Raw genomic sequence first — 22094 nt, forward strand, 5'->3', positions numbered from 1 at the left:
GGGCGGGGAGCAAATTGGCTTCTACCTTTTACAGTTTCTGAAATATAACAATTCAGTCATCTACTAATTCAAGCCTTGCTAGATGTTATTAAATTTATTATCTGAGGTTTAGAGATCACAGCTATAGAATTCCTGAATTGGATTACTGCACTCAATGTTAATTTTTAGCACTCCGACATGTCATTTGTGTCTGGAGGTCTTTAAGGTGTTTCGTCCACATGGGCATAAAACAATTTCTTGTAACCAGGTTAATTTTGGGAGTAATGATTTAGAACTATGCCTCATGAGAAATGCAGTAATCCAGTGCTTAGTTTTAATGAAAGATGTTAGGGCTCACATAATTAGGTACCAGGGCCGAAGTAATTTTTTTTTGTAAACTTTCGTAACTGACTCAAACTCCAGATGTCCTAGGCCTACAACCTGCCAAGCCTATAGATGCCAGAGCTCAGTCTGGACAAAAATTAAGCACTGCAATGTTGTCTTTCCTCAATAAGATCTTAGTTTCAATAAATGTTCGTTCCTGAAGTAACTGCACCCAGTATGGCAACCTTTAAGGATAGCAAATCCATGACACTTCTGACCAGGAATTTTACAAGATGCTTAGAGCACTGGATACAAGAGCTAGCTTCCAAGAGGAGGTCCTTAATCGGTATGGATTTGAAATGTATAGCACTGAAGAAAACATGTCTGCATGAGGACAATCCTCTCTAGTGAGCTGGAAATGATTAAATTTGGATTTTAGAGTCTAAGGCAGGGGTTCCCAACTTGGGGTACACATACCCCCAGGGGGTACAAGAAGCTTGTTAAGGAGGTATGGGGAATATCTGGTAAATAACTGGATTATCCTAATTGAAATATTCTAAAAGTAGTAGTGTTAGTGAAAAAAGTTGTGGATTCTAGAGTCTAGAATTTATTTCCTTTCATATTGAATAGAGGGCATGGGAAGGTTTACTAAAAGCCAAGGGGGTAGGGGGACCGAAAAAGATTGGGAACCCCTGGTCTAAGGGATTAGTACAATTTTAAGATTTTACTGCAAGAGCTCTTTTAAAAAATTGTTCTGCCCTTGCATTAACTGAATCCATCTAGATAGATATGACCCTCAAAGATGCCCTGAATATTTTAAATATTATATTTTATTATATTTATTATTTGCAGATTATTATTTTAAAGCCAAACGTGTTGCAATCTAAATAGTGTTTTAATTGACACTTATGTATCCACATTTTTTTATGGGTTTGGATACAGAAATTTGTCTTTGGGAGCAAATACTTGTAGAGGAGACATAACTGAGGGTAGCTGTCAGTAAATTGACCATGAGAACCAGAACAATGTGGGGCCACTCAACTTACTTTTGTGTGTGCACACTTCCATCCTGGAGAACAGCGTGGGCAATAAACGACAGACGCACATTTTTAGCTATAAAAGAATATCGCTACAATCATGCCATCTGAATAAGACCTGAATTTCTTTGCTGGGGTTTGGAAACAAATAGATCAACTGAAGGCCAGACTACTTGAGAAGGGCTGTACACTTGTCTCTCCTGGATTTATCATTTACTTTCTTAAATACTTGCTATGATGTTTATTCTCATTTTGCATGTAGTGCTTTAGAAAACTGAAGATGCTTCCTCTTTCTTTTACGGTAGGAACAGAGACAAGGTTGAGGATCTGGTACCTTCTTCCTCATTGATAAAAGCCAGTGCTGAAATGTTAGAAGACATCACCAATACATCTTTGCTAGCCAGGACTGGAGCTATCATCAAATAGTTCTAAACCTGTGCCTACTGATACACTGGAGGTCTGTTCTTTCATTAGTCTAGAATGGTATTGTTCCCTAAAGCTGACAGATTTACTACACCAACCCTCTCTGATTTCAACATACTGTGACCTTCTGCATATCCCTTGGCAATGGGACAAAAGGAGAATGGGGATGATGGATCCTGTGGGCTCAAGAAAATTAGAGGGACTTTTAGAGAAGAACCATGTAATCATTTTTCTCCTTCTCCCCCTCCTTTCACCCCCTTCCCATATTTATTCTTGACAGGAGTGTTGGAAGTCCAGATCCATCTGAAAAGTGGGTTGTGCCCATGAAAACTCATGATACCAGCTGCAGCTACGTCTAGACTGCAAGCCTCTTTTGAAAAAGCCTCTTTCGAAAAAGAGCATCTAGACTACAACCAGTACTTTCGAAAAAGCAAGCCGCTTTTTTGAAAGAGCACCCAGGCAGTCTGGATGCTCTCTTTTTGATTTACTTTCGAAAGAACACAGCAGTAGTCTAGACGCAGGGGAAGTTCTCTCAAGAAAAGGTCACTTTTTTCCAAAAAACCCTGTAGTCTAGACACACCTGCCATGTTTTGTTACTCTTTTAAGGTGCTACTAGACAATTTGTTTTTAAATTTTTTCCTGTTACAGACTAACTCTGTTACCCTTTGAAGCTTTTGAATATGTAATAACACACTGAAGTATGTTGATGAAGAGACCTTTACTCTCAGCCAAGACATCAAAGCCCTGATAGATGCAACTGGAGTTGTAACAGCACAATAAACTATGGCCACAAGCTTCTGAATATATCAACTGCAGAGTGACTGTTTACTCATGGATAGTGACAAATCTGTTTTATTCCATGACAAGTTGCATAAAGGCTGTTTTGTGGGCTTTTCTAAGAAGAGTGCACCAATTAGATTTTAAAATATGTACAAATGAACCAAAGAAAACAATGATAAAACAATGAAATGTTGGTAATCTCATGAAGGCTGGAAGGTGTAATAGTCACCTTTTATTCAAATTAAATGTAAGAAGCACTTAAGTTGCTTTTTGGACTAAAACAGATGAAAAAAATAGAATTAAACACCCAAAGACACAGGCCACATGTAAGGGCTAGTCAAGATCCAAGTTACATGGGTCAAAGGGTTCTACAGCAGACTTAACACAACAGAGGTCTAGGTGTTGTTTTGGTGGAAGGGCAAAGGTGTGCAAACATACACACTGCCAGAAATACTGCAGACACAGAATAAGCAGCAGGAACACAAGGACATCCAGATAAGTACCTGCAACATGAACCTAGCAAAAAGTGGGATCTTTTTCAGGTAGAGTACTGTACTGACCGGAAAGAGGCTTAGAATATTGTGGAAGCAAACTATCCCCTGTGAGATTCCTAATATGGTCAGGAAAACAGGACTTTGCCTACATTGTAAAATAAGCAAAACTGCATCAGAAAATACACCTATCAATGTCTTCTGCAAGACCTACACTGGTTATCCACTAGTGAAAACAAGTTAATACTAGATAGCACGTTGGAAGATGCTCTTAAAGAGAGGCCAAAAAGGTAAAGCAGCATACCAGTAATGCCTGCTACCTTTGAGAGATCTCTGGGTGGTTCATATACTATTGTGTAAACAAGTGTTCTTTGGCTCAACTAGTGGTAGAAAAAACTATTGTAAATGGCAGCTCTGGTGTAATTTAGGATCTCTATCTTTAAACATATGACTTCTGCAAGAATCCGTTAATGAACAGATTGAATCCTCACGTCTGTGGAATGCTTGGCATTGGGGAGAGAATGGGTACAGCTCAAAGGCTGTGTCTACGCTGCCAAGTTTAAAGAGCTGCCGTGACAGTCTGGTAGCGGCACCAGTGCTGGGGGCGGGTAGAAGGGAAAAGGGAGCTCTCCTAGCACTGTAGGAAAAACCACCTCAATGAGGAGTGTAGCTAACAGCGCTAGGAGCCTATTTACATTGGTGCTTTACAGTTCTGTAACTTGCTACGCAAGACAGTTACAGTGAAGCAAAGTGGCAGGATACACAAGCTTTAAGACTTTTCCCCCTCCAGGGAAAGCAGTTACCGACTGAAGCAGAGGCAATATTTCAGTCTTCATATTTTCATGTTCTTACATGGAGGAAGAGGAAGATAATCAGTGACATTGCTGAAAGTTACATTTTATCCAAAAATATACTCCAGGATGGATTTCTTGGCCTAAGATTAATTTTTCAGGTGTAATAATGAATCACATTGCATATTTCAAGCAAACAGTTACAGGTGGACACTGTGTGAGGTGTTCTCTGAAATAAGGGAAGGGAGAAGTGGCAAGAAATCTGAAGAGTGTTTTCCCACACTAGCGCCTTAGTCTTCATATCAATTGGTATATTCAACCAACTAATTAGTCCTCCAGTACTTCTAAATGTGATTTAAAAAGTTCAAAGACACACAGTAAGTTCAGTATTTCTTTGAGATACACGATCCTTACATAAATAAAGGTTACCTACTGCTCATAACTGTTTAGAAATGTGTTGCTCACGTCCATTTTAATACGTTTTTTGAGTGTCCCATGTGCACGATCATCAGAAAGCTTTTACCCTAGCGGAACTAGTCAGGTCAACAGCGAAGCCCCCTGGGAGTGGCACCTCCATGTTGGCATATAAAAGACACTGCTGACCTTCCCTCTCTCCTCTCCCCCCTTCTCCCTCCCCCCCACACACAACCTACCCTCTCAGTTCCTTCTTGCCAGAATACTCTGACAGAAGGGAAGTGAGTGGGATTTGGAATGGACATGAGGAAAACATCTTGAACAACAATTACAAGAGATAGATAACCATTTTTTCTTTAAGTTGTAGTTCATGTTCATTACAATATGTAACTCACTAGCAGTTTCCTTGGAGGAGGGGGTTGGAGCACATCCCGTAGCCAAAAGAAAGACAGGCCTACTGAAAGCAGTGTCATCACTTGCCTATTGTATGATGGTATAATGGGATGTGAAAGTATAGAGACAACCATGGCACTGCCTTACACATCTCCTTTATGGGGAAGTGCGATAGGAACACTGACAAAGAAGCCTGTGCTCTCATAGCGTGCAGTCAGCAATGGGGGCAGAACTTTTGCCACGTCATAGCACATCATTATGCAGACTGTGATCTAATAGGTGATGTGCTGACAGGAGATGGGAAGTCCTTTCGTTCTCTTGGAGATGACAATAAAGAGCAATGGTGACTTACGAAACTGCTTTGTGCTCCCAATACAAAAACACAAAAACACATCAAACTTCCAGAGTGGAGTATGCAGTCTAGTTCACATGAAACTGAAACCACATTTGGTAAGAATAATTAAACTTTATCTTTACAAAATACCATGTACCCAAAGCTCGAAGTCCTGATGGAGACCTCCTGGCTGATGTGATCACAACCAAAAAGGCCACCTTCCAGGATAAGTATGAGAGGGGACGAGTGGCTTTGAGTTTGAACAGTGGACACATTAGTTTGGACAGTGCCAGGTTGCCAGATTGTACCCACGTCAGGCAGTCCACCTTGTCCCTAGTGCCTGGTCAGGCCGGGGACTGTGGAACCAGGTGTTGATGGGAGGTCAATGTCTTCCCCACATTGTTCCTTAGACAGAGAAACCACAACGATTAAGCTTAATGGCAGAGCCAGAGCTGCTACGTAGCTTATGGGTGCCCTGACACCAGGCAAACCCCACTTGAGTCCCTGAGTGGTGACTTGATAGGCAGCCAGCTCCCCTCTGGCTACTTGTGTTGCACCAGGGATTGGAAGTAGTGACTGTGGGTGGTGTTTCTTTGGTGCAGAGCTGTCCCATAGTATAGCAAGATCACTGACACAAGCTCCTCCTGATGGAAGCAGCATGTCAGTGCTGCTCTTCCTTCACTCAGGGATGGAAGCTACAACAAATAGGGCACTTGTCAATCTGATGGCCCTTACACAGACACTTGAGGCAAATCAGTGTGGCTTTAAACCCTTGGGAGCACAACATACCCCAGTAAGGGAAATTAAGATGGGGAAACCCCTAAACAACTAAAACTGCTAGCTATTCTACCATAACTAAAACCACCAACTAACTGGGCCTACAAGTAGGTTAATTGCGAGACACTTGCGAAGCAAGAGACTGGAACTGTTCCAACAACCATCACTGGCATAAGAACTGAGAGGGCAGGGAAACAGCAGCATCTTTGCATACACTGCCATGGAAGTACCACTCCAGGGGACTTCACAGCTGACCCAACAGACACCAATGGGGAAGGATGGGCAATAATTCCAGAAGGGGCGGTGGGCCTCAGGCAGAAGGGGTGAGGTTGAGAGCTACCCTACCAGAAGCTTTGCTTGGCCTGGGGTCCCCGCCCCCCTGACTTCTGGCCAATGGAAGGGACCTGGAACTGAGGGGAGGGTGCCAGAGGCTAGTCTCCTCCCAGAGTTGTCTGGGATGGAGGCTTACATTCCCATATAACAAGGCTTGCAGCTCCTGGCCTAGAAACAGTTGAAAGGCCTCGTACCTCTGGGCAGCTCATAAGCAACGGGCCAGTGGGGCAGAGCTGTGAGTTCTTTTCAATTGCTTCAGTTTAAAGGGCTTGCGCCTGCTGGTGATTGCCAGGCATTGCAGCCACCCCATAGGAAAGCCCTTTAAATAGAAACAGTTCAAAGGGCTGAACTCTGGCTCCCTAGCAATGCGCTAGAGGTGCAGGGAGCTGTGAGCCCTTTTAAGTGCTTCTATTTAAAGGGCTGGCACCTTCCCTGCACCTGTCATGGGGAACACAAGAGCCCTTTAAATAGAAACATCTGAAAGGGCTCGCAGCTCATCGCGCCTTTAGCACATTGCTAGGGAGCCAAAGCTGCAAGCCCTTCTAACTGCTTCTATTTAAAGGGCTTGCTCCTTCCCTGTGGCTGCTAGGCAAGGCATGGGGAAGTCACGAGTCCTTTAAATAGAAACAGAAGGACTCGCGTCCCTCTCCCGCTCCGAGGCAATGCGCTACAGGGCAGGATCTGGAACTGCCTCGTGGGCTGGATCAAAGTCCTCAGCAGGCCTGATTTGGCCTGCTGAGAGGATTTTGCCCACTCCTGCGCTAGGGTGAAAGCTTTCAGTGAGGTGTGCATGTGTAGCGCACACCTATTTCAAAGTACACAAACCATTTCTCAAAGAAATAAAGATTAAAATAAAATCTAAAGGTTCTCAGGGCATCTCCATTTATAGTCCAAAAGAGCCTGCCTCCTCAATGCTTAGCAGTAGCCAGTACCTCCTTGGCCTTAAGATTCAGCTTCCCATAGCATCAGACAGAGCCTATGTGATTTTAATAGCTATAGCTCATTGCTTTTATTACTGGAGGTAGGAGAATCTTCCATGACCGTTACTACTAAGGAATTCACTCTCAAGGAAGGGTCCTAGTCCAGAGGACAACAGGAACAAGTATAACCATTCATTCATGGCTCTAGCATAGTGGTTCAACCATTTTTTTCATTTGTGGACCCCAAAAATATTACAAATGCCAGGGTGAACCCCTTTGGAAATCAGTCTGCGGATCCCCTAGTGATCTACAGACCACAGGTTGAAACCACTGCTCTAGCACAAGACTTAGAGCCAAGGCTGGTTAGATATTTTTAAGATAAATGCAATACAAAGACTTGCCATATAATCAACCTGAGATTAGGTTTATCTTGATTTTGGGAGTATAAAACAGAATAACTAGGGTGGACTAACCACCCTTCTCTCCCAGGTTTCCTTTTTCAGGAACTTACTGAGTAGAACATGAGCCTGCATAATACTCTTACAAATAGTTTCGATTGACTTTTCCATGACAAACTGACTGTGGTTCCTCCTCTGTGGATTATAGTCAAGTCTAAAAAAGGCTACTCTTACTCCCATCAAGATGGATATGAGAAGCCTCTTTACACTTCCTAGAGCCTCTCTTGTCCCTATTAGACACTTTACCCTCCAAAACTGTGTATGATCGTGATCTAGAAAAGGAAGTCCCTGCACCTCCTTCTCCCCTTATACTGAGAAAATGAACCTTAGCAATTTCTCTGTGGATCAGCGACTCCTATGATCAGAATCTGTAAGGTCCTTCCCTGATGCCTTATTCTTTCCTTTTCCAGTTGGTCAGATTTACAGGAGGTAAATGAGAGAAATCAGCTTCTGAAAGCCTAACCATTGACTGTACAATGACTATGCACAGTTCCCCCTTATTTGTAGGGCAGAGAGAGATAAACTAATATAAAATAAGACCTGGAGAATCAAACTTACTGATGTGCTATAGATGCCTAATTGACTTGTTGAACATTATATATGCTCCCTAAGGTCCAGCTCCAGGCAGAGGTAGGGAAACCCTTTACCTGGAGCAGGCATTGTGTCTCACGGAATCCTAAGCGAACAAGGCAGAGTTCCATAAGAGCAGAATGACACCTTGTTAAAGAGGCAGGCAAAATACAAATAAGCAGCAAGCTAGAAAGATCCTTACTGACCACTTGTTCTTGTATGTCTTGTTCTTTTATGTTCTCCCTCTCTTTTTCTCTAAGGTTGGCAGTATGGAAGAATTAGAAAAAAGCAGGATATAATCCATTCACAGCATGACTTGATTTCAGTGAGCTCAGCAAGTGTGGCATGGCTGACCCAAGGCAAGGGCATTTTGGACCTTTTTCTGCCAGCCTCCCTATTCTTCCTGTTGTATTTCTGCCTGAGATAGCTATCCATTCCACTCTGAAAACTGATCGAGTCAGTTACCTAAGCATCAAAAAGCTGTTTCCAGGAACCCTGATGTAGAGCCCTCACAGTTAAATAATAGACCAGTAATGCTTAGATCCAGTTAGCTGAATTGCAAAAATAAAAAAGGATCCCTTTTTAGTTGTTTTGCTTTTTTGTTGCTCTGAGCAGATCTGGTAAAGCTGTGTGACCTCCCCTACAATTGCTGGAGAAAAATTCATGCTTTCTGGCCAGGTCTTCAGGGCAGTAGCCAATCACAGCCTTCTTTGACTGACTAGTCTGGTTTCTGCTTAAAGGAGCTGTAAGTCAAAATAAGATCCACTGTGCTGAAACTGCAAACATTCATTGCAAAGACACTCCAAGAGAAGAAAATAGTGATCTAAAATGTTCTAAAAAATAAATGGAAAGCCCATTCGAGATTTTATGATGTGGTATCCAGAGTCTTCGCAAGAGTGCATGGACTATTTCAACCACAGAAGTCTTCCAAGAAGCTATACAGCAGCTGGTTGAAAGTTGTCCAATAGAAGTCTCAACTGGTCAAACTAAGCATTCCCTTGATATCTGATCCAACATCAAAATCCAATAACCTCTGCTAGCATATAGTCTTGGAAGGATTAGATTCTTTTAATCAATAAGTGTCAGTACACTTCACTGTGCCCAAACTAACGAAAAATACATCCACCAAAATAAAAGTTTACAGATACACAAAGAAAAATGCTTTCAAAAGGTCTTTTAATCTCAATGCCAATGGTCATTAAATTGTCTGACCTCCCCTGTAACTTCCTGCAACTGTGAGTATTTAAATAGGTCAGAATGGGGAAAAATGCTTAAACTCAATTTTTTTTAGAAAATATAAACATAAAAGCTTAAAAATAAATATTGATAATATCCATTAAGATTTTAAAAAAGACAACAAAAATTAATTTTTGCCAAGCCTACTTGTGAACTAAGCATATAAAATCATCAACTACCTGATGGGAGGCCTGATCCCACCACAGCATTACAAACCAAGTTATCTGATAGTGCAAGATCACAGTTATTATCGAAATATTTAAATATCTTCCTTCACCCATTTGTCTCTGCTTTGCCACAGATCAAAGCCATAAGTATTAGTCACAAAAGTACTTCATTATAGAACACTGATCTTTCTCTTCTATTATTCCAAAGCTCTTATACTCATATATTTCTTAACGAACTTCAATGTTATAGCATTTTAAGTATCTATTTTATGAAGATCAATACATTCAGTACATTTTAATACAATTATTTTCACTGACTAAACATCTCCATTGAAGACAACTTTTTATTTCAGAAGGTTGAAAAATCTACTAGGGGAGAAGCTGTTCTAGATTTGATTTCAACAAAGGAGAAGGAACTGGTTCAGAATTTGAAAGTGGAAGGCAAGCTTGGTGGAGGTGATCATCAAATCACAGAGTTCATGATTCTAAGGAATTGTAGAAGAAGGGAGAACAGCAAAATAGAGACAAATAATTTCAGGAATGCAGATTTTGGTAAGATCAGAGAGCTGGTAGGTATAGTCCCAAGGAAAGCAAGATTAAGGGGAAAAACAACTGAAGAGAGTTGGCACTTTTTCAAAGGGACATTATTAAGGGCCCAAAAACAAGCAATTCCGCTGTGTAGGAAAGATAAAAAGTATGGCAAAAGGCTGCCTTGGCTTAACCAGGAGATCTTGCATGATCTAAAAATACAAAAGGAGTCATAAACAGTGGAAACTAGGACAAATTACAAAGGATGAATATAAGCAAACAATACAGGTATACAGGGCAAGATTAGAAAGGCAAAGGCACAAAACGAGCTCAAATTAGCTACAGATATACAGGGAAACAAGAAAACATTCTATAAATACATTAGAAGCAAGAGGAAGACCAAGGGCAGGGTATTCCCAGTGCTCAGTGAAGAGGAAGAAACAGTAACAGGAAACTTGGAAATGGCAGAGATGCTTAATGACTAATGCCTAACAGTGAACGCTAGCGGGAAGGGGTAGATTTAGACGATAAAATAAAAAAAAAGAACAAGTTAAAAATCACTTAGAAAAGTTAGATGTCTGCAAGTCACCAGGGCAAGAACAACCCAGGAAACTACAGACCAGTCAGTTTAACTTCTGTGTCAGGAAAGATAATGGAGCAAGTAATTAAGGAATTCATCTGCAGACACCTGGAAGATAATAAGGTGATAGGTAACAGCCAGCATGGATTTGTAAAGAACAAATCATGTCAAACCGATCTGATAGCTTTTATTGATACGATAATGAGTCTTGCGGATAAGGGAGAAGCGGTGAACATGGCATACCTAGACTTTAGTAAGGCATTTGATACAATCTCACATGATATTATCAAACTAGGCAAATACAACTTTTTGTAAATGGGGCTACTATAAGGCGGGTGCATAACTGGCTAGATAACCGTTCTCAGAGTAGTTATTAAAGGTTCACAATCCTGCTGGAAAGGCATAACAAATGGGGTTCCGCGGGGGTCTGTTTTGAGACCGGTTCTGTTCAATATCTTCATCAACGATTTAGGTATCGGCATAGAGAGTACACTTATTAAGTTTGCAGATGATATGAAGCTGGGAGGGGTTGCAACTGCTTTGAAGGATAGGGTCATCATTCAAAGTGATCAGGAGAAACAGTCTGAAGTACATAGGATGAAGTTTAATAAGGACAAATGCAAAGTATTCCACTTGGGAAGGAACAAATCAGTCTCACACATACAGAATGGGAAGTGACTGTATAGGATCGAGTACTGCAGAGAGGGATCTAGAGATCATAGTGGACCACAAGCTAAATATGAGTCAGTGTGATGCTGTTGGGAAGGGGGGGAAAAAAAGGCAGCAAACATGATTCTGGGATGCATTCATAAGTATGTTGTGAGCAAGACAAGAGAAGTCATTCTTCCACTCTACTCTGTGCTGATTAGGCCTCAGTTGGAGTATTATGTCCAGTTCTGGGCACCACATTTCAAGAAATGTGGAGAAACTGGAGAAGAGCAACAAGAATGATTAAACATCTAGAGAACATGGAGGAAGACTGAAATAACTGGGCTTGTTTAGTTTGGAGAGGAGAAGTTTAAGGGAAAACATGATAGCAGTTTTCAGGTATCTAAAAGGGGGTCACGAGGAAGAGGGAGAAAAATTGTTCTCCTTAGCCTCTGAGCAGGGGCAGCCCTTGAGTATAGGCTGTCGCCTAGGGCGCCGCCTTCAACGGGTAGCCCCATGATGACATCACACCATTAACAGCTGTGCAGGCGGGGGTGCCAATCGTGCGTGCCACAGCCTGCCTCAGGCCACCCCTGCCTCTGAGGATAGGACAAGAAGCAATGGGCTTAAACTGCAGCAAGGGAGGTTTAGGTTGGACATTAGGAAAAACTTCCTGTCAGGGTGGTTAAATACTGGAATAAGTTGCCTAGGGAGGTTGTGGAATCTCCATATCTGGAGATATTTAAGAGCAGGTTAGTCAGACATCTATGAGGGATGGTCTAGACCAGGCATGTCCAAAGTCCGGCCCGCAGGCCAATTGCGGCCCGTGTTCCGGTTTAATACGGCCCCCCAGGTAATTTGGCAATATCTATCTTTTATTGCCCCCAACGAATCCCCGAGCGCCGCTCAGGACTAAGGATGAGCTCGGGTGTGTTCGCAGCTCCACATACCCGAACCCACTGGGAAGCTGACAGCACACAGCGCTAATCACAGGTACTGAGACATTTTCCCGGTCTGCAGCTGCAGAGATCAGGAAACGTCTCAGTACCTGTGATTGGTGCTGCGCGCTGTCAGCTTCCTGGCGGGCTCGGGCACGTGGAGCTGCGAACACGCCCGAGCTCCTCCTTAGACTCTTCACCACACACAGCCACAAAGGCAAGAGAATTCTTGTTGGGCAGTGTATTAGTGCTCTGACGAACACACTTAGACCAAAACCTCTGGCACTGCGCTCACATGATCCCTTCCCCTTCTGGTCAATTTCAAAAAATGACAACTGTAAATAAGAGAAGGAAAGTTGACAGTGAGGGCCGCCGCTTCCAGGACAGGTGGAAAGTGGAATATTTCTTCACTGAAATACGGAATCACTGTGTTTGTCTGATATGCCAAGAGACTGTGGCTGTTTATAAGGAATTTAATGTCAAGAGACACTACCAGTCGAGACATAGCACATACGACAAGCTAACAGGGCGCGACCGCAGTGAAAAGTTGAAGCAACTTGAAGCTGTTTTAATGTCACAACAGCGATTTTTCACAAGAGCCCGTGAGTCAAATGAAAATACCACAAGGGCGAGCTATGAGGTGGCAACGTTAATTGCTAAAAATTGCAAATCTTTTGCTGAGGGTGACTTTATCAAAGAATGCGTTATGAAAATGGTTGAGAATATCTGTCCCGAGAAGAAGCAAGAGTTTGCCAACATTTGCCTGGCTCGTAACACTGTAGCACGGAGAATTGAAGAGATTTCATCAGATATTAAGAGACAGTTGACGTCCAAAGGAGTGGATTTTGACTTCTTTTCAATACCCTGTGATGAAAGCACGGACCTGACACAGCTCAGTTGCTGATTTTTATGAGAGGGGTGGACGATGAAATGAATGTGACTGAAGAGCTACTTGACCTCCAGAGCCTTACGGACCAAACAAGAGGAAAAGATTTATTTGTTTCTGTTAGTTCTGCCATAGATGACATGAAACTGCCTTGGAACAAAATTACTGGGATTATTACTGATGGAGCACCTGCCATGGCTGGTGAACGAAGTGGATTATCAACCCTAATCTGTAACAAGGTGATCGAAGAAGGAGGCAAAGCTATTAAACTCCATTGTATCATTCATCAACAAGTTCTCTGTGCTAAACATCTCAAATATGATCATGTTATGAAACCGGTGCTAAAGACTATTAATTTTATTCGCTCTAAAGCCCTGTATCACCGCCAGTTTAAACAGTTTCTACTGGACATCCAGGCTGAATATGAAGATGTTTTATATCACAACGATGTAAGATAGCTCAGTCAGGGGTCTGCACTGCAGCGTTTCTACTCTCTCAGAAAGGAAATCGGAGAATTCTTGGAAACAAAGGGACAACCAATGCGAGAACTATCTGATCCTATTCAGCTGGCTGATTTGGGGTTTCTAGTTGACATAAAGCATCTAAATGTACTGAACACGAGTCTTCAGGGGAAAGATGCAGCGGTGAACCAGCTTTATTCACACCTCAAAGCCTTTGGAACAAAGCTGCAACTTTTCATAAGGCAGTTGTCACAAACACAGCCCAATACCATACATTTTTCAGCGTTGCAGGAAATAATGAACAGTTTTAAACAGGACAATATCAGTGCGCAAACGAGCAGGTATTCAGCAGAGATCGCATCTCTGGCTGGGGAGTTTAAACCGCGCTTTCAGGATTTTGCAGCTATTGAAAGGAGGTCAGCCTTTTCTCCTCTCCATTCTCTGTTGACCCCAATGATGCTCCAGATCAGCTGTAGCTCGAGCTCATTGAGCTGCATTGTGACAGCGAGTTACACAGTCGTCACCAACAGCTCTCTCTTGTGAACTTTTACCGCCAACTGGATAAGAGCCGGTTTCAAGAGATTCGAACATTGGCTAAGAAAATGCTGAGCTTGTTTGGCTCAACATATATGTGTGAGAAGACATTCTCTGCTATGAACTTTAACAAGAAACACGTGTGGACAAGACTAAGTGACTCTCACCTGCGTGACATTTTGCGCATCAAAACCACTGCCTTTGAACCAGACCTAGCCTACGTGCTGCAGTCCAGATCTCAGTTTCACCCTTCACATTAGTGCGGGCAAGTTTTTTTTTCAATTGAATACATTGTAAAATCTCAGTTAATGTCAGTTGGTCTAAATCAGTTATAAATATATTTGGACAACATGTATACTTGGTGTTATGTTCCTGTTCATATTTTTTGAACTTAAAAGTTGACAGACAACCTTTATTACCAATAATATGTAATGTACTTTACAATGTTCCTGACATATATTTCAGCTTCCTGGATTTTTTTTTCATCTGGCCTTCAGATATGAAAGGCAGAGTGATTTAACACCTGTTTAGATTTGTCATCCATGTGACGAAATGAAAAGTATGCCGTTTGCAATAAACTTTGCATAAAATAGTTAATTTGCATTTAATTTTAATAGTTCAAAGAATGTCAGGCAAAATGGTCGGCCCTCACGCATGTTCATTTCATCAAATCTGGCCCTCTTTGAAAAAAGTTTGGACATCCCTGGTCTAGACAGTACTGGGTCCTGCCATGAGGACAGGGGACTGGACTCGATGACCTCTCGAGGTCCCTTTCAGTTCTAGTGTTCTATGATTCTAATGACAATACCTTTTAAGTACACAGGCTGAACCTCTCTGGTCCAGCAGGACCCCGTATGCTCCTGGACCAGAGAGCCCTTGCAGCAGAGCCCCAGTGCCAGGCTGGCCTCAAAGCTGGGAGCCCAGCAATCTGACAAACCCCAGGAGAGCCCAGAGTTCATTTGCAGAGGGGCCAAACTTCCCTGGTCTGGAAAACTTCCTCCTTCGGGACCAGTTAGGTCCCAACAGTGCCAGACCATAGAGATCCAACCTGTACTCTTTAGCTTTCATCAATCTCTAACTACAGAATGAAGTATTTTACACAGACATCCCTAAAGGTCAGAAAGATTAACCAGTTCAATTGCATACCATATCCTACTAAAATGGATGGAGTTTGTGATGTTGTGTCCACATTTTCATTTTATAAACTTTTAACGTGACAGAACTGGGCCAAAAATTAAAGGTCACTGCTGTCTTCAGAAGTAGCCTTGAAGTTTAAAATAACCACACATTTCTCGTACACTGCTACAGTCTTCAGTTGCTTAACTTGGTGCACAGAAGTCACAGTAATATGTAGAAATGAGATTTAGATGCAAACAGGATAGCGTGTAATAAAGTGTTCAGGTTACCTCCCAGAAGCTATCACTAGAAACCTCTACTCCAACAGAATCATCATATGATCCAGACATTTCTGTGTTTGGAGAGCTTGCAAGTGTTCAGTGTTCTATTACCAGCACCAGATCTTCAAAATCTGTAGGGAGGAAAAAAGAAAAACATTAGTAAAAATTAAATTTACCTGTAAATTTATGATTTTCATGATTCATTTCTGCCATAATTATTAGTCAAAAAGTTAAATGTCACAAGAAAAATTTCATTGTCCCTCTAAATCAATATAGGCTTAATTACTGTTTTATTTAAGAAATCAAATAAAACCATCTAGATAGTGAACACACTTGCAGAAGTAGATATAGAAATTCCTACTCTCCAGGCACTGTAAGGCCCAATATCCCAGTCAGAAGTTGGTTTAATAAATGTTCAAAAAATCTTCTATCTTCCTGTGTGTAAAAGCTGTCCTTTATTAGTGCACCCATAATTATTTTTCCAGAAACCACCACAAAAGTAAAGATAAAAATTACAGCATTCAATACACCTCTGTTAGGTAGTACAAAACAGACATACAGGAAGCCTGCTGCAATGATCTCACAATCTAAACATCTCCCTCTTATATTACTGATAAGATGTACAATCTAACACACTTCCTAATGCCTCTAGGCCAAAATTGGTATGTACTATGTCAGGGGTAGCCAGCCTACAGCTCTGTGCTTAAAGCAGTGGTCACCAACCGGTAGATCCTGATCTACTGGTAGATCTTGAAGCCTTTGACAGGTGATCCTGACTGGTTTGGTCAGGAGGCTATCAAGCGCTGGCACGTCATCTGCCCCTCAGCACTGTCATGATGCTCCTGTCCTCTGCCTTGGAGCTACCTCCCAGCCCTGGGAGTCTCTTGCTTACTATGCAAGGCAGAGGAAGAGGAGCGGGGGGTGGCTGATGTCTGGGTACCCCTCCCTTCATCCTATACCCCATCTCCACAGGGCAGAGGGGGGCCAGGGATGGAGAGAGTTTGCTGGCTGCTTTTGGGAGTGGTGCAGGGCCAGGGCCAGGGCAGGGGTGAGACTGTTTTAGCTCCCTGCACCACCACACCAGCAGCCACCTGTGATAAACGGTGCCCAGCTGGAGCCTACATTTCAAACCCTGGCACAAGTCCTGAATCCCTCCTGCACCCCAAACTCCAGCTCTAGCCCTGAGTCCCCCTGCACCCAAACTCCCTCCCAGAGCCTGCACCTCAACTTCCTTCCCCAAGCTCATCTCAGAACCCCTCACACTCCAAATCCTTTAGCCCAAGATCAGAAACCGCATCACCCTCCCTCGCACCCAAGCTCTCTACCCCCAGCCTGATAAAAGTGAATGAGGATGAGGGAGGGAGAATGGAGTGAGCAGGGGTGGGGCCTTGGAGAAAGGCTGGGAAGGAGGCCTGGCAAGGATATTTGGGTTTGAGGTGGATCCTGGATTGCACTTAAATTCAAAAAGTGATCCCATGCTTAAAAAGGCTGGAGACCACTGGCTTAAAGAAATGCAGCTTTTGCTACTTCTGCGTATGCGCCCCAGCACCTGGAGGGAGAAGTGCATGACGGAGGCGGCTCCAGGACCCAGGCATTGGGTTAGAGCGAGGGGAGAGGGGGTTGGCGGTGCTGGGCTGGGCTCTGGGGAGAGGGCGGGGGGGGGGGGCGCATTGGGTTAGAATAGGGGAGGGGGGCACCTGACTCTGGGGGAATGAAGAGGGGGGGTGTTAGAGCAGGGGGCTGAGGGTGCCTGGCTCTGGGGGAGAGGTGGGGCATTGAGTTGGGGAGGGGTGGGAGCTGAAGCACCTTAAAAAACAACTAAGTCTACATGGACGTAGAACAAGGCAGACAACACAGATGTCATACAGTAAAACTCCATTAGTTCGGCATCCAATGCTCCGGCATTCCTGATGGTCAGGCACCATCAGGAACCCGGAAGTGTTCGGGGCAGCCGGACAAATGGAGCTGCTCTGCGCCCAGTTTCTCTGATTCAGCCGCTGCTGAAACTGACCAGCAGCTGAATCGGGCAAGCCGGGGGCAGAGCAGCTGGGGTGCTGCTGGGTTGGTCCCGTAGTGCTGCCCCTCGGGGCTGCGGGATTAACCCGGCAGCACCCCAGCTGCTCTTGGGGACGCCTGGTGCAGAGCAGCCGGAGTGCTGCCGGGTTGGTCCCGCAGCGCCGAGGGCCAGCGCTACAAGACCAACCCAGAAACACCCCAGAGCAGCTCTGCCCCAGGCTTCCCGGAGTCTGCCACTGATCAGTTTCAGAAGTGGCTGACTCTGGGACACCTGGGGCAGAACAGCTGGGATGCTGCCGGGTTGGTCCCATAGCGCTGCCCCTCGGCGCTGCAGGACCAACCCAGCAGCACCCCAGCTGCTCTGCCCCTGGCTTCCTCCATTCAGCTGCTGCTGAAACTGACCAGCAGCGGCTAAATCGGGGATGCCTGGGGCAGAGCCAGACTTTCGGACGGGGGGCTATGAGGGGTCTGGGGTGGCTCCCCCTTCTGATAGTCTGGCATATCTGATAATCCGGCACCCCCTGGGTCCTAAAGGTGCCGGATTATCGGAAGTTTACTGTATTTAAATTCCAGGGCTAAAAAAGAATCAGCATGTACCTGGTTTACACAGTTTCTTTAAAGAAAATTCAAAGGCTATTGTTTGCCAGGCTGAAACAATTATTCTGAGATATGAGTCTCTCCCTTATTGTTTTTGAACCTCTCATATTTGCAATCTGCGACAGACCTGAATTTTTAAAACCATAAAAAAAGCTATAATCTTCATAAGTAAAAAATAAGAGGAAACCATACCAGAGATCAACAAGCTAGAATGAAACAAGCACTTCAAATTGTGCCAATTTACTTCTCAGTTCAGTTTAATTTTAAAAAACTCACAGGACATAATAGGGCAGTACTGTTAAATTGAACATACATGGTGGGGATGCTTTTTTTTTAATTTGATGTTTGTTCCTTGTCAAGTTCTCTGAAGATCTATGGACTGGCTGTGAATTTAAGTGACTAGTGACTTTATTGGTTTTTGTCCAAAATGTCCTGTAATATTTTTATCACTACATTTTGTGTACTATATCTATCTAGATAGATATATTTTTATATAATACATGGCTCTTTGCACTCTAGCCACAGCTATTTTGGTTCTTCATCTAACTGGTTGGCCACCTCTGTACTGTGTCAAAAAGCAATCTTGAGAGAGAGAGAGAGACAGAGAGAGAGAGAGAGAGAGAGAGAAAAAACCATTTGTTAATTCCCCTAGCAGCTGAAAGACCTGGACACTTTTGCCCTGTGACAAGTTTTACCATATCACAATATGTGCTCTTTTACCACTTAGCATAACACTATGTTTTACAAAAATACTAATCACTAAATCTAAAAAAGGTACGCCATATCTGTTTCATGACACTGCTGATCCTTCACACTACAAACAACAGCTGAAGAGAAAGGAATGTGTGATGTATGTTCCCTGGACAGAGGGTGTTTTCTTTGGAAGATACTAGACAACTGAATTTAACAGTACTATTTCTTTAAAACATTTAATAACTAGCTGTTAGCAAATTCTCTTTGACCAATATCACAATTAAAGTAATTGTTGCATGATCAACCACTGCCTCTGTAGCCAGAAGTATTGACAAGGTACTTTTTCATGAAATACACACAAAATAAGTCAATGTCACTAAAATATAGGTAGTATTAGTAGATTTTTTCTAATTAGTAAGACACCATGCACAAGTATTTAACTAACATTTCCTAAAAAAGAAATTGATTAGAAGAAATCATTCTGCCAATATAAAAGATGAACAACAGTGCCTTCAGGTAAAAGTCAACTTATTTTCCGCAAGTGTTCACTTAAGCTGAAAATATCAATTTTAAAAAGTCAACATTCCTTTGAACAACAAGTAGCCATCCTGTGGCACCTTACAGATTAGTAAATCTAAGGTGCTACAGGACTACTTGTTTTTCAAATTACAGACTAAAATGGCGACTCTTCTGATTCCCTTGAAGTTCTATCAATTGATGTGGCAGTGCGACTATTGAAAGAAATGCACCCCTAATACGTAACTAGAGACCCATCGTTTACATGCAATAGGACTGGTAACATCTCTTGAGTACTCATCTTTTAAACATGTCCTAATATCTAACCTCAATTTTCCTTCCTCCAGATTAAGCCCATTACTTCCTGTCCTATCTTCAGTAAACTGGGAAAAGAAATTGTTACCCTCTTTATAACATCCCTCAGAAATATTAAGGACTGTTTACCAGATCCCCCTTCAATCTTTGCTCAAGGTAAATATCCCCCTCTTTTTAAAAAAAAAAAAATCCTTCCTCCGTAGGTCAAGTTTTCTAATCCCATCGTTTTTCTAGCGATCCTCTGTATTGGCTCAAATTTGTCCACATCTTTTTGACATGTGGCATCCAATACTGGACACACTACTCAAACTGAGGCCTCACCAAAGCTGAGTAGAATGGGACAGTTACTTCCATTTTCTTACATGAAATGCATATAATAAAACCCAGAAAGATATCTCCCTATGCAATTGCAACAAAGTGTTAGTTTACATTCAATGTGAGCCCACTGCGAGCCACAGATCCTTTCCTACAGTACTACCACCTAGCCAATTCCTTACTTTGCATTTGATTTTTCCTTCTTATATGTAGTACTTTGCACTTTGTCATTGAATTTTATCTTCTTGGATTACTGAACAGTACTCCAATTTGTTACGGTCCAGAGGAATTCTAATCCAGTCCACTTCAGCTTGGCATTATTTTAAAATTTAACTCCATTTCATTACCTAGTTAGTATTTCTTTAAAATAAAACCTTAATACAGCGAGTGTGGGAGTTTGTTTGGTTTCCTCAAATCCACAGCAAACAGGCTTCTTAAGAGAGTTATTTTACTGGTCACTAATGTTAAATTTGGAAAAGAGGTTCTGTAGTAATGATGTAATATCAATTCACCTCCAGTTTAAAGAGTTCAGAGTATTTTACTTTAGGAACATCAGTTGATAAATTAGCTGGAAAACTGAAGAAATCAAGGCAGCAATAGAACAATATTTCCTAAATCTATTCAGAGAACAGGTGTTTGTGGTTTTTTAAATAAAACTGCATAAAACAAAAACTATCCACTTTTTCCCACAAAAGTATGAAAATAACTATGATTGAGGAAATTCTGTTTAATTGTAAAGTTTATACATGCCAGATACGATGCTATGAGAAAGTATGAACAAGCATATTAAGGGAAATATTATGAAGTCATGGCAACAACTAGCACAGAAACTCTAATTGTACAGCACTATTTAAAAATAAACCAAATACTGACATACCAACATTAAGCAACAATGAGTCATGCTGGCCACTTGAAATATATTTACTAGAACAGACAGTCCTTTAAAACACATTTCTCTTTAGGGTTTGGTTCTCTCCCCTCACAAACCAATTCAAAGGTTTGCACAAGAGAAAAGTCTACAATTCGTGTCTCATACTTTTAAGTGTATTAACCACAAAAAGAGTTAAAGTATTTTATGCCCAGTTTTTATTCCGTCAATCAAGAATACCAAAAGGGAAGAGTCTGACTATCTATGCAGAATCAACTTTTCATCAAGTGTGCCTGGTTATCCACCAAAAAGGGGGGGGGGGGGGAGAGAAGAGGGACCTCCATACATTTCACAAGTTAAAAATCCAAGTCAGCTCACAGGAAGGTGCTAGCCCCAGAATCCTTTTCTGGAACTTCACCTGCTAGATCTGTCTGGCTATCAGGGATGAAAATTCTCAAATCCTCTAGAGATTTCAGGATATGCTCTCTTCCTAAGACATCTAACAGGGATTCTTTCAGCCTGAAGGATCTGCGCAATCAGAGAGCTGTACAGCATCGCCATTCACTCCATTCCATTGCTTGTTCATACATAAAGCCCAGCCTTGTCTGGTCTCTGCACTCAGCATCCATCTTCTATTCGGTAGTTGCCTTTACATCAGACTACCTTGGTTGTGCCCGTGTTATTTTCTTTGTAGTGACTTGCAGTGTCCCAACTATAGCTATAACTGACAATTACCAATCCCTTGCCCTGATTTCTGCTTTACACTTAATTTGGCTTCAACATTCAATTTTACATTGCCCATCTTTCAAAACACACAAAAGTACAAACCTTTCTTCCACTGCTTTCAGGCTTTTGGTCTTTCACTTACAGGACTTGCTTCCTGACCACCAAGACAGACCTAACTTATATTGGGGTAGTGGAATGTTTACTATATGCCTACATACACAGTACTGCTTTGAAACTGCTGCAAACTATCATTTTTTTGCTAGCTTGTTTAATTTCTCCGGTTTCCCGGTGGAGTCCCTTTCCTTCCTGGATCACATCTGTCAAGGCCATACTGAGTCAGATATAAAATTCAATTTGGGATCCTGAGGAACAATACTTTTGATCTGTGTTGCTGCTCTTCTGATACAGCATCTCCTTTATCTTTCTTAGAGCAGGTCTATACTGAAAATGCTGCAACATTTCAGTAAAGACACCATTATGCCAATGGTAGTGCTTCTCCTGTCGGTGAAGTTATTCCACCTCCATAAAAGAAGCCTTCCTGTTGACCCTGGAGTTAAGCTCACTATAACTGTGTTGCTCAGGGATATGTATGTGTCAAATCCCTGAGGAATGTAGTTATACCAGTGTAATTTTATAGCATAAATAAACT

General features: G+C 42.4%; 1 protein-coding gene across 5 annotated transcripts in view; it reads right to left on the minus strand.

The window, feature by feature from the left end:
* The window catches only part of PACSIN2 (protein kinase C and casein kinase substrate in neurons 2), a 118054-nt gene that overhangs the window by 58879 nt on the left and 37081 nt on the right, over positions 1-22094 (minus strand). For all 5 annotated transcript variants that reach the window (XM_075899269.2, XM_075899278.2, XM_089769945.1 and 2 more), the window contains one exon: positions 15409-15530. In XM_075899269.2, the coding sequence (XP_075755384.1) occupies positions 15409-15468 (60 nt within the window). In that variant the 5' untranslated portion in view covers positions 15469-15530. Of the gene's footprint in view, positions 1-15408; positions 15531-22094 lie in introns of those variants that run through there.

This window comes from Pelodiscus sinensis, chromosome 1 (genome assembly GCF_052426305.1).
Source record: "Pelodiscus sinensis isolate ZL-2025 chromosome 1, ASM5242630v1, whole genome shotgun sequence".
Lineage (NCBI taxonomy): Eukaryota > Metazoa > Chordata > Testudines > Trionychidae > Pelodiscus > Pelodiscus sinensis.